Genomic DNA, 13,480 nt, shown 5'->3' on the forward strand with positions numbered 1-13,480 from the left:
TACCAAAGAATGCACACATGGAAGTATAGATAGGAAAGCCTGATTATTGCATGGATACATTTATGTGAAAAAATGAATATTTCTTGCGTGAATATGTTTATTAATAGAAAAGATAGGAAAAGGAAAATATCTATTGATATCAAATATAGATTTTTGGAAGAATACAAGCATAGTTATTCATTTTTCAAGAGAGTATGATTGACAATACCTGGCTAGCTAACTATGGACACATTTACAGAATTTCTGGACAGCCATTCGTATTCATAGCTGCATAAATGCTCACAGCTATAGATAAACATGTAGACATTTATGAAATGATAATATCTACTTTTGTAAACACTAAATAAATAATGCATAACATCTGCTGAGAAGTCATCTATAAATCATGAAGTAAAGCATTCAAAATATAATGTGTCCTTAGAATGCGAATTATATTAAAATTCTGCTTTTTTATTACCATTTTTTATTTATTTATTTATTTAATTTAAGGATTTAACTGTCCACAATTTGGATATTCTTAAAAAGCAAATCGTATATATCATTCGATTATTTTCCTAAATTAAAGACGAGTAATGAAGAATGTAATAACTTATAATTTTCATAGTTTTTTAGTACTATGCGCAACAGTACTGTGATAGTAATTAGTACTATGCCACAAAAGCTTTAAAATAAGTTAAAACAGCCAAGGAGTATGTAACTATAGTTAAGTCAGAGACTTATCAGGAATGTATGCTTCAGGTATACAAACATTAATTGACGTTGCATTTTTTTTTTACAATTTATTTAATTTGAAGAAATAAAGCAACGAAAAATAACTGCAATATTTTATCAAATTCAATCATTCATTTTGTGAAAATGGCTATGAATGCTTTTACAGTTTCATTTTACGTATTTAATTAATTCAATTTCAAAGAATATGAATTCTAGCTTTTTTGTCATTTTTTTATATTTTGATTTAATATAGTAAACCAATGTTTTACAGTCATGTTTTCATTTATAAAAATCGATTGGATATTATTAGTTTTAATAATTATCTAGCTTTTGCTTAATATGTTTAATGATTTTAGCTTATGCTTTTAATATTTTTAATAATTTAGCTAATGCTTAATATGTTTATTGATTTAGCTCATGCTTGTTATTATTTATGATTTAGCTTATGCTTGTTGTTTTTTTAATGTTTTTAGCTTTTATGCTTGCTTTTATACTGATTGCATTAACTAATTTATTCAAGCCTTTGTTCACGTAAGAACTTGCTAACATTGAATTACTTCATTGCAATTCTAAGAATAATGGACATTTGAAAATTATTGATTCAGAACATATTCATCTTGGAACATATTTCGATGAATTCCTAAGTTTTCGATTTTATTAGATAACAATTTCTTATTCTTAATTTAATACTAATAAATAATGATTAAATGAATAACTAAAATTATTTTAAAATAAATTTAATCTAATTACGTTACTCTTTAATGACAATCTTTGGAAATTTTTGTATAATTTCTTAACACAGCTCAAAAATTTTCTGCTTGTTTAGCAGCTGTTAGGAAAGCTCTTACTTCACACGGGCTTGAATAAACAAAATACGCTTTGTAACATTTGCACTAATATAGTATTTTTTTGAATTAGCTGACGTCACTGATACTCAGACCTCTACCACAGAGGAAATTCAGACAACTACTGAAGCAAGTGACGAACTAATAACAACAACAATTAATCCAATTATTGCTTTAACTACTAAACTGAATGAAGACACGACTGAGAACGGGTTTACTATCCCTAACTTAAATCTAAATGAACGGAACTCTGTTGCATATCGACCACAAATATTGTACGACGCGAATGGTCATGAAATTATGCACCAAGAAGAGGTTACAGTTGAAGGCGTGAAAAAAATGTCCAGCAAAAGTCCTTTGGTGAGTATAAATCCAGTTACAGAAACTTCAGATCTACCCTTATCGACAATTGTTAAAGAATTTTTAAGCAACCTAACTTTTCCGGAAGAGTTAGTACCCACAGAAACAAAGGATTCATTAAGCCTAACTAATATTCCAAATGACGCATCAAAAGTAACATTTGATAGTATGTTAACAGAAGCAAATAATTTCAGAACTCATACAACAAATTTTGAAACGACTTTTGAAGATTTAACAAAGTACACGACAACAGTATCTAGTCATATTGAGTTTGTTGATACTGCTGATCAGAATGAAACAACAGTTGTGGATACGGTTACACTAACAAACTTTGATAGTTCAACCAAAACATTGCCATCATCAGTTCATGAGGAAAACTTGGTGTCTATGGAGAAAAATTGGGAAGAAGATACTCTTCCAGAAACTTCTCACAAAACTAAACTGACGTCACCAAGTAGCAATACCATAAGTTTAAAAAACACTGAATATATAACATCGTCTACAATTGTTGATATTGACATATCAACTATTCATAAAGAAATGCTTGAAACAACCCAAAAAGAAAAGACTAAAACACAGCCTCATGTTTCACTAAAGAATAAGTTTAACAATTACACTACTCCACTGCCAGTTGCTATTTCGTCCACTCTTAAAAGTAGCGTAACTGGGCCAAATCAAATGAAAAATCACCAAAAGAATAAACCTTCTATTTTCTTAGCAGAATCGAGCACCATTTCATCTGCGACTGATTTACTTTCTACCACAGCTGACATTCTAGTTGATAATACAGGCTTTTCAAGTTCAGAAAATGTATCTGCACCTACTGATCCTGTTTTAGATATTCACTTTAGTGCAGAAAATAACTCTGACTATAATTATTATATTTACGAATATTATGATGATTATGAAGATTACACTTTAAAGCACAATGAGAGTTCAGTTGAAGATCCTACTACCATATATTCAGAAAACTCAAATGAACTAATCACTATATCTGATACAATAAACGAGGAAACACATGCCGTGACTGAATCCCAACAAGAAGATACCACTCAAGTATTGGTAACATCTAGTCATAACATTTTAGGAAACAAAAATAAAATAAAACCAATATTTTCTTCAATTCCCAATGAAGGAAAATTACCAGTCACAACAAAAGACAAAATTTCTCCCAAACCAAATGCTTCTGAAGTTGTTGAAAATTTGCCAAACTCCCCCCTCACTACAAAAGTAAAAGTTCCTGCGAAACAAAATGCCTCTGAAGTTGCTGAAACCGAATACATACCATATTCACCACTCACTACTAAAGACAAAACTTCTTCCAAACAAAATGCTTCAGAAGTTGTTGAAAATTTGCCAAACTCTCCGCTTACTACAAAAGCTAAAGTTCCTGCGAAACAAAATGCTTCTGAAGTTGTTGAAAATTTGCCAAACTCTCCGCTTACTACAAAAGCTAAAGTTCCTGCGAAACAAAATGCTTCTGAAGTTGTTGAAAATTTGCCAAACTCTCCTCTTACTACAAAAGTTAAAGTTCCTGCGAAACAAAATGACTCTGAAGTTGCTGAAACCGAATACATACCATATTCACCACTCACTACTAAAGACAAAACTTCTTCGAAACAAAATGTTTCTGTTGTTGAGGACAAAATATTACCGAAACCACCGACATCTACAAAAGACAAAATCTCTGCTAAGCATAATGCTTCTGTTGTCATAGAAAATGAAGATTTGCCAAAACTACCGTTCATACCAAAAGACAAAATTTCTACTGAACAAAATGTTTCAGTTGCTGTGGAGGACAAACATTTATCAAAATTACCGCTAACTACAAAAGACAAAATTTCTTCAAAACAAAACACTTCTGAAGTTATTGAAAATGGAAATGTCCTGAAATTGCCCGTCACAACAAAAGACAAATATTTTTCCAAACAAAATGTTTCTATAGTTGTTGATAGCGAACATTTGCCCACCCCGCTTTCCATCATTCAAACTACTCAGAATTTTGTCAAAGTAACTGTGCCATCTACTCTCTCAAGTAATATAGAAAGTGACAAAAAAACTACAATCGTTACCATTGACAATCATAAGCCATCTTCAGATTCCTTAAAAAGGCCCATAAAAAGACCCATTAAAAGACCTGGTTTTGCAAAACCTTCAACTATAAACGTTAGTGAAGTAACAAAATCATCTGCGGAAGTGTCTGACTCTTCAACACAAACAGATGAAAAGTATAACGCTTACACTATCATTTCCAATCAACAACCTTCAACAAGTGCTGTTTCATCATCTGAAACTGACACTGAAACGATTATTGACAGTTCAACTGAGGATAAAGACTCAAGTTATGACCCTTATACTATTATTCATCAGCATTCAACTAATACTGTTTCATTACCTGAAATTGATACTGACACAAAGATAGAAGATAATTATGACAGTTATACAATCATTTCAAATCATCAACCTTCAACGAGTGCTGATACAGGTACTGATACAATGACAAACAGCAATACTGAAAATAAATACATTAATGACAATACGATGCCAACAATAAAGTATCCATTCCCAACGATACTTATGAGAGATACTACAAAACATCCTGTGAGTACAGAAATCGAAATTGTTACTCTACCAAACAAAGTGCCAAATTCAGATAAAGTAAGTTCCTTTCCAGCTCATACTAGTTACATTTCAACAGTAGCTGGAAGCTATGATACATTTTCTGATTCCGATTCGAACACTATTTTAACAGAAAATATCTCAGATATGACTGAAACGAATGAATTGGAATCAGTAAACACTGATTATACAAACGATAGGGATACAGAAAACTTAGGAAATTTTACAACAGAGACGTTAAGTTTTACAACATTGTCACAAAATACGTCTCAGGAAATTAATACTGATACGGAAAGCACAAAACTTGATTTGCTCCCATCGTCAACCCTCGTACTTGACACTACAACAATCGAAAGTGTCACAACAACAAGAATTCCAACCACTGAAATTGACCTCGAAACAGCAGATTACAAAGAAGGTAAGTTTTCGGAGGATTCTGCAATATTTGACAATAATTCCATTCATAAATTTTTTTGTCAATTTTAATGAAGATGGTTACTTTTAACATCTAAAAGGAATTAAAAGGAATTAATCACATACTATTAATAAATAAAAAATAAAAATAAAAAACTTAAATAAAATCTCTCCCGAAAAGTATTATTTATTTTCTTTAAAAACGTTTATTTTAACCTTTACCCAATAAGCTCTTTGTTAAAAAAAAATAGTTTTTGAAAAAGTTTTGTTTTTTAAATAATTCAAAAGAATATTTTTTAAAAATATTTTTAAACAAATTTTAAAAATAAATTATTAAAAAAAAATTTTTTTTTGCCCAATTTTCTAAAAAATGAAATTAACAAATTAAAATTAAATGTTTCTTTAAATCATTGAATGTTCTAAAGTTTCCAACTGGTCTGTTAGCATTCCTTAAATTTTAAATAATATATTAAACTGAACTAATGTACCGAGCATATCTACATAGTTTTTAAGATATTTAAAAACCAGATTTTTATTATTTCTAAAGAATATTTAGAGCATAAACTCTTAGAATTTGTTCTAGAAACTCAAATGTTTTAAAATATAATCAACAATGATAAAGAATACAATTATTAATTTATTTACACACAATTGGTTTTTAATTATAAATAATAATACTGAATCATAAGTTCGTATTATTGAATTTAAAAAAGATTATTTATTTCTGTTCTAATTAGTTTCTAATTCCAGCTTTGTTTTCTAATTCCAATTTTATTTTGTTTCATAATAAAAAATTAAGTTGGTCCAAGAAATGCTTTATGTTCTGGAAAATAAATCTAGCAAAATCTTTCAAATACGTAGTAATGTTCTAAAATAAAAAATAAAATATAATTTTAGTTAAAAGTATTGTATTAAAATTCAAAACAATGGTAAAAATAATAAATTCATTACCATTGCATTGATATAATTGTTAGATAGCAAATTTTAAATTGAAGTTCACTTTTGCTCCTAAAATACGATTTTAGAATAAAATTTCTTAGAACTGTTGTTGTATTTTTCAAAATGCATTTGGAATAAACAATGTTAATAGCCTATATTGATAGCCTATATTGATTCCTATTTCTACCCTATATTGATCTTTCTATCATAATAGAAAGAATTTTTTTTCAGAAATAACATATAATCAAAACCTTATCATACCGAATCTGTGAATCATGACGATTCTTTGCACCGTTGACTTTAAATAAAGCAATTGTTTATTTTTATTTATTTATTCAATTATTCATTCAATTATTTTTCGCAAGAAAACCCACAATTTAGTTAAACTTTTTTATTCATCTCTTACTATTTCGAGAAAAACATTAATTTTTCAATAACAAATAAAAACAGTGAATAAAAGAAAATAGGATTCAACAACTTGTTAAATATTTTTTTAACTCATTTCATAAAACATAAACGTTTTAATACAGATTTACTACATTAATCGTGTTGTAAATATTACGTGTAAAACTTTTTTCAGTTAAAACTTTTCCTAATTTAAAAAAAGATAAGATTGTTGTATGTTGAAGTAAAATTATTTAAATTTCATAGTGGTAGTGTGATACATAATTTTTCTATAAATTTCATCATTGAACTCGAATACTTTATACTCGAATATTTTATGATAAAAAAATAATGTTTTACCTAACTTGTGAATGAATTCTGTCTTATTAAACTTATAATAATATTTAAAAAATTATCTCATAAGAGAATAGCTCTTCATATAACTTATAAATAACTTACGTCTTAGCAAATGTTTATCATAAGTAAGAAATAATTATATTAAAATAAATTAATCCATATGACTAATTGATAGATTTTACCTTAACAAATTCGTACCAATATTAAGAAAATTATATTGTAGGAAAATAAAGTTTGATATGACATACTGATAAAAATCCATATGACTTATCGATATCTTAGTAAACTTATACTAATGTTAAAAAATATTGTAAAAAAAATCATATAGATTATTGATGAATTTTCCATTAGCTAACTTTCTCCACTATTTAAAACATCATAATGTAAAATATATTTAAAACTCATTTATGTGATATTATGGATTTTAAACTGTTCTATGTTAAAAGTGCAAGGAAAAAAAATAATAAAAGATTACACAATAGGCCATTGCTATTTTTAAACTTCAAATTAAATGCGTTTTAAGTTATGCAAATCGTTTCTCTTTCGTAAAACGATACAAGGTCAAGGTGAAGGGCAAAGCGGCAATTAACAATATAACAGAACACCTGCAATCTGCATACAAGAGTTTTCTCTCTCATTTTAATTATATTTATTACGTAAGTGTGTTGATAAATTGAAATAAATCATATTTCTCATATAATTTGTTTTTTAATTGTATATTTTGTCTTTTAAATGCAATAATTGCATTCTCTTATATAAATATATTTTTTTCACTGAAAAATGATAAAGTACGAAAAATTATTTAATATATCGCCATATAAAGACTTATATTATACAAATAACATATTCTTAAGCAATAAGAAGCAATACAAATATTTATATATATATATATATATATATATATATATATATATATATATATATATATATATATATATATATATATATATATATATATATATATATATATATATATATTTGTATTGCTTCTATAAGATAAATAAATATTGTTCAATATATTGAAAATTGGCAATATTTTATTTTGTATGGTTGTTGACTGTATAGTTATTTATTTCTTAGCAAAAGTTCTCTAATTGAAACCCCCAGTATTTATTTTGAAAACACTTATCAAAAATAAAGTAAAAAAGTACGCGAACAATAAAATTCGAACGATGTACACTGTAAGAAATTTTGGATCAAATTAGGGTAAAAAGTAACGGCACTAAGAATACCGTTACTTTTTATTGTAAAATCCATTTTTTCCGGAGCATGTTACGGAACGAAAAATCTGATGAACCGTAATTTTTACGGTTATAATCCCGTAAAATCCTTAAAACACTCTAATTAAATACTATTGAAAAAATACGGTATGGTATTTTGCTGTAAAAATGAATTTTACGGCATATACACCTAAAATGCCGGGATTTTATACAGTAATTTGATCCGGAAATTTCTACAGTGTACTTAATCTGAATTTTGGGTTACTTTCCATAATACTCTGTACTAATAATAAAAATTGGTCACCTTTTGCCCTTGTTTTCTAAATATTAATTCCATAAGAGAAGATTGGCGAAATTTAAAGAACATTTCTAATATTCTCACACGGAACATAGTCTGGACAGTAGTTTACGTATTCTACTCACCATGGTACCTATGAAATCGTAGCTTGCACCTGATATTTTAATAAAATTTAAACCTGTTTTTAGCTCCAAAACTAAAAATCTTAGTATTTTCAATTTAAAAAATGTCCTATTTCTAAAAAAAAACTTGTATGTCTGTTATATTTCTTATCTTGTATAATTTGAATTATATAACCTCCTTCTGACCAATTTATTTATTTTTTTTATAATATTGAATTAAGATTACTAGTTTTGATGTAATTTAATAAAAGAAAATATCTCCTTTGCTGATTTCATCCCATTACACACAGGCTCCTAAAAATAGAACTAGGCTCCCAAAAATTTTGAATTTTACTAAATCCCTGGTAGTGGGTTTATACAAACTACAGTTCTATTCAGTAAAAAGCCAATTTAGAGAATAACACGTCACATAATAGCACTTGCTCGTTTGCTTTTTAAAAATAAGTTTTGAGAAAACGAGTTTAAAGTTTCTCTCGTAATTTTAGTTCTACAAACGATATTTAAAAAACTAACACAAATTAAAATAATGTATTTATTTTAATTCAACATGAGTATTTTATTTAGCTCAAACAAAACCCAAATATCTTTATTCGATAAGCTGTATTAAAGCAAAATTTCATTCCAAGTACGTGAGTCTGCACAACTGTCTTATTTGGGTAATTTAGCTTTAGATGAATTTTTAATAATTTTGATATTTTTTTATAAATTTTAACTATTTATTTTTTTTATATAAATTGAAATTTCACTGTTTTATTTTGCATAGTTATTTATTATAGTATGGTTCTTTAATTATTACTGGGTGTTTCGTAATAGCCCCTCTCAGTATTTATTTGTGTTATTTTTGTCAAAAATGAAGTGAAAAAAGTGCACACATTAGGGATCCAAATTAATATTAGAGTGAAGGGTAAAAACGCTATCAATTTTAAACCATAGTGTTGAGCAATCAAATATACTCAAAGTTTTATTTGTATTATTGTTTACTTTGATATTGACAACTGTTGCAACATCTTTTTTTGCTCCCAGAGTTGCTGGATTAAGTTTAAAAAATTTCTGACAGATGGCACTGCAGACAGAAAACCTGTAAATCAAGGAAAAATAATTAAATATAATTTCGTTATGTTTCTTTGTCTTATCTTCTTAATCTTATTTGAACTCTCTTCATGAATGGAATTGCAATATTTTCGAAATATCCACCATAAGCAGTAACAATATGTCGAAGGGAATAAATTAGAACAGTAAAGTGTAGTAAGAACGTAAAGCGCCATCTGTCCAAAATTTCCGAACTAACAGCCAAAACTCAGAAAAGAACATTCATGCCCAGTCACAAGAGTTTTCGGTAAGAACTATTTTTTATTAACTATAACGGTTTTCCTGTAATAGTTTTTTTTTATTAAAAAAAATAATCAGTTTCAATTGGGACGGCATGTAGATTTTAAAACACCAAAAATTGAAACAAACCTCTTTACCATCAAAATTGAATTTAGAATAAATTTTATTAACTATTTTTGTTCCGTTATTATGAATATAGAAACAAACCTGATAAAAATGGCATGCCTTAATGTAATATTTTTTGTTTATTGCAGTATGTGGACGCCCCAAACCTGGTCCTGTTGGACGAATAGTAGGAGGTGGTAATTCTTACTTTGGAGAATGGCCTTGGGTGGTACGTGACTGTTTTACATTTAACTTACTATTTCATTTTTATAGACAAATGTGTGTTAAAATTGTTAAGTACCATGTTATATTCTTGAACACATTATAATTGGATAATGTAAATCAAAATGATTCAAAGACTCAGTTTACTAATGTGATTCAAACTAATGACGAATCCAAATTAATCAAATAAATCTTCCATATCAGTGATTTGAATCAAATTAGATTTTATTGTGTATAAATTACATATTAATTAAACTTTATATGACAGTTAATTATGAATGGAAAATTACAAAATATGCAAATTATTACATAACTTACACTTTTGACTATGCATGATAACTTAAATAAAAGGGTTTATTTCGAAAAAAAAAAGTAAGCTCATTTTCAATGTTTTAAGAAAGGGAAACAAAGTCTTTTCGTTAAAACTAGAACGACTGAAACTTAGTATATACCTATATTGCCCAAAAGCAGTAAAAATGACGGCATTGTAAAAGAATAAATAATGCGTAAAGAAATTTGTTTAAAATCAATTTTTAATATTTTTATATCATTTACAGTTATATAGCAAGTTATTAGTAAATATTAACAATAAATAACAAAATTATATGTTGTCTAAGAAATTGTGTCATTAAAATTAATTAAAGGCAGTTAAGGAAATTAAAGGCAGTTTTGTTTAAGCAGCCTAGTGTTAAGTCATATTTGTAATTAAAAACACAACTAATTTAGGTTTGATATTTTTTAAATAGAAGGTTATTACTAAAATGAAAAAATATATACTACACTTAATTCTATTTTTTTTTTTTTTAATTTTTCTTTTTTGTGGCTTATACTATCACAAGAGGGCCTTCAAATCATTAAAAATAGTAAACAAAAATCAATGCTTTCTATTAAATGTTGTATACTAATTACATAGAGCGAATGAAGCAATAATATAAGCACAAATGTAGTAAAATGATATAGAATCTGATAATAATAAAAATCACAATTTTGACAGTTAAAGCAATTTAATTTATTAATCGTGTGAAACTTTCTAATAAATTTTTAAGAAATAGTTCGAAAGTATAAAATGAGCCTGGACTACAAGACTTATATTAATGACTATTAAAAGGGTCTTCCATAAATGATACCATGCTTTGAAAGGGGCTCAATAAAATGTGACAGTTTGTAACAAGGGTTGAGAGGGAGCAACAAGAAATGAGACATCCCACATTTGGGTTAAAACAAAATTATTTAAAACCAGTAGTTATTTTTATATTATTTATATTATATTTCTCTTATGTATCTTTTTCACATCTAATCACCGTTATTGTTAAGCTCGTAAATATCATTGAAGAGAGTAGTTTAAATTTAAAAATGAAATTTAATATATAATCTAAATTTATCAAAAGATTTATCGAATTTTATTTCATTAAATACCTAAAACATGACAAAACAAATTATCTTGAATTTTATATTGTCAAAGTATATTCACGATAATGCACAATAAAGTCAAGCGTTTAATAATATTCTTGCATATTTTTTATTGTTTGTTATTAACTTTGAAATGGAAAAAAACTTGCTTCTTGCATAAAAATGGCTTTAAAATTATATTTTTTATTTTATATATGTATTCTTTTAGGTCTCTTTAAGGCAATGGAAGAAAAATGCTTTCCTTCATAAATGTGGAGCAACACTTCTTAACGAATTTTGGGCTATCACGGCAGCACATTGCGTTGAAAAGTAAGAAATTGTACAAATTAATAAGAAAAAAAAACATTGAATTTTCCATTTCCATGTTTCTTTGTTTGTATATTTATGTAATATTTCAAGTCTGCGATGTAAAATATATATTTCTGCAATAATACTCAAAATCATAACTGCAATATAAGAAAAAATATCAAAAAGATGCATGAACACGTTCCCAGGCCGTGCTTAAATCAGATTCACTTATTTAAAAAAAAATTGAACGAATAACTTTAGAATTTATTTTGAAGATTCTAAGCTATACATTTTATTGGGGTAGGATTATTAAGTTGGTGACAATTTTTAAACTTTCATAACATGAGAAAATTACCCAAAATTCAATAAAAAGTCATGGAACTTGTTTCACTGATTTCATAAAACAAAAAAAACGGGGTAAAAGAAGCAATTTTTTAGCTATCAAAAACGAAACAAGTTGTTTTTTTACTACCATGTTCGAAATTTTGGATGTTTCAGGTTAGAATAAGCACAGTCCGTGCCGTAATTAACACAAATTCACCTAGAAATTTTTTTTAACTGATAACTTTAGAATTTATTTTGAAGATTCGAATCTATATTTATCGGGGTTGGCTTACTAATTTGGTGACAATTTTTAAACTTTCATAACATGAAAAAATTACCCAAAATTTAATAAAAAGTCACGGAACTTGTTTCACTAATTTCACAAAACAAACAAACGGGTGAAAAGAAACAATTTTGTAGCTATCAAGAACGAAGCAATTTGTGTTCTATGATAATGTTAGAAATTTCGTAGAGTGATTAACTATGATTTGGTACAAACCTAATATGAGTTATAAAAATATTTCATGCAAAATATTTGACTATGCATTACTATGGTTTAACTAAAATAAGCTACCATTAAATATCTTATTATACCAGCCTGAGGTAGTTTTACTTCGTGGCATAGAAAACAAAATATTATAAGAACAGAAATAGTTTTATTGAAGAATTTAGCAATCAGTTTACATCAAAAAAAATCTATTTAATGAAAGCTTAAAACAAAACAAAAATTAACACATGTAAATATTTACAGAATTCAAAAGAAAGAGAAATTAAAAGTTGAAGGGAAAATCTAAGATCCTGTAAACTGAGAACTCTCTCGCAGCAGAAATTAAAGAGTGGTACAGTTCCGGTTAAGTTATTCGCTCGTTACATTATTAATTTTGAAGTAAATTTACATGGTATATAGTCTCAAGGTACCGATATTAAACTTCAGGTGTAGTTCTCGTTTGAAATGTTTTTAAAAAGTATTCATTTTTGAATAATAAATTCAAGAAACTGATAAGGTAAGATATTGATCGATTGAAAACTTCAATCGTTTTAAAAATAAACATATATGAAAAAAACAGTCGACATGTTTCAAGCGCTTAAAAAATAAGCACCCGTTTTTTACGAGCTTGAAACATGTTGACTGTTTTTTTCATATATGTATATTTTTGAAGCGATTGAAGTTTTTAAACAAGTAGTATACATTGTAGTATTTTTAGTCAAAAGATATTGTTCCATTTTCAGGTAATATTTTGGGTATATATCATATACGATGGGTTAAAAGTACTTACAGTACTAATAGACTTTAGTACTTTGAATAAGGAAAAATATAAGGCAAAACTCTGTTGTGTATTCTAATTCTGTAATATGAGGAATATTCCACGTTTGCATTGCGTCTTTTTCGTGTTCTAAATTCTGCAATGAGTTATATTTCTATGTTTGTATTTAACTTATCGTCACGCGAAAGTGCATTATTTTGCTTATTTATTGAAAAAACTATAAAAGTGATGCGTGTATTGAAATTTAAAGCGATAGTGTTTTTTCTAT

At 27.1% G+C, this 13,480-nt stretch overlaps 1 protein-coding gene and 1 long non-coding RNA gene across 2 annotated transcripts in view; one reads left to right on the forward strand and one right to left on the reverse strand.

The window, feature by feature from the left end:
• LOC107439949 (uncharacterized) overlaps nucleotides 1-13,480 on the reverse strand; it is a 72,325-nt gene that overhangs the window by 43,534 nt on the left and 15,311 nt on the right. The window lies entirely within an intron of this gene.
• The window catches only part of LOC107439948 (uncharacterized), a 47,818-nt gene that overhangs the window by 24,115 nt on the left and 10,223 nt on the right, over nucleotides 1-13,480 (forward strand). The window contains exons 4-6 of the mRNA XM_043042850.3: nucleotides 1,630-4,953; nucleotides 9,853-9,932; nucleotides 11,544-11,644. Coding sequence (XP_042898784.2) covers nucleotides 1,630-4,953; nucleotides 9,853-9,932; nucleotides 11,544-11,644 — 3,505 coding nt within the window. The remainder of the gene's footprint in view (nucleotides 1-1,629; nucleotides 4,954-9,852; nucleotides 9,933-11,543; nucleotides 11,645-13,480) is intronic.

The sequence above is a fragment of the Parasteatoda tepidariorum genome, chromosome 6 (genome assembly GCF_982258835.1).
Source record: "Parasteatoda tepidariorum strain Cologne lab strain chromosome 6, Ptep-v5.0, whole genome shotgun sequence".
In the NCBI taxonomy this organism is placed as follows: Eukaryota; Metazoa; Arthropoda; class Arachnida; order Araneae; family Theridiidae; genus Parasteatoda; species Parasteatoda tepidariorum.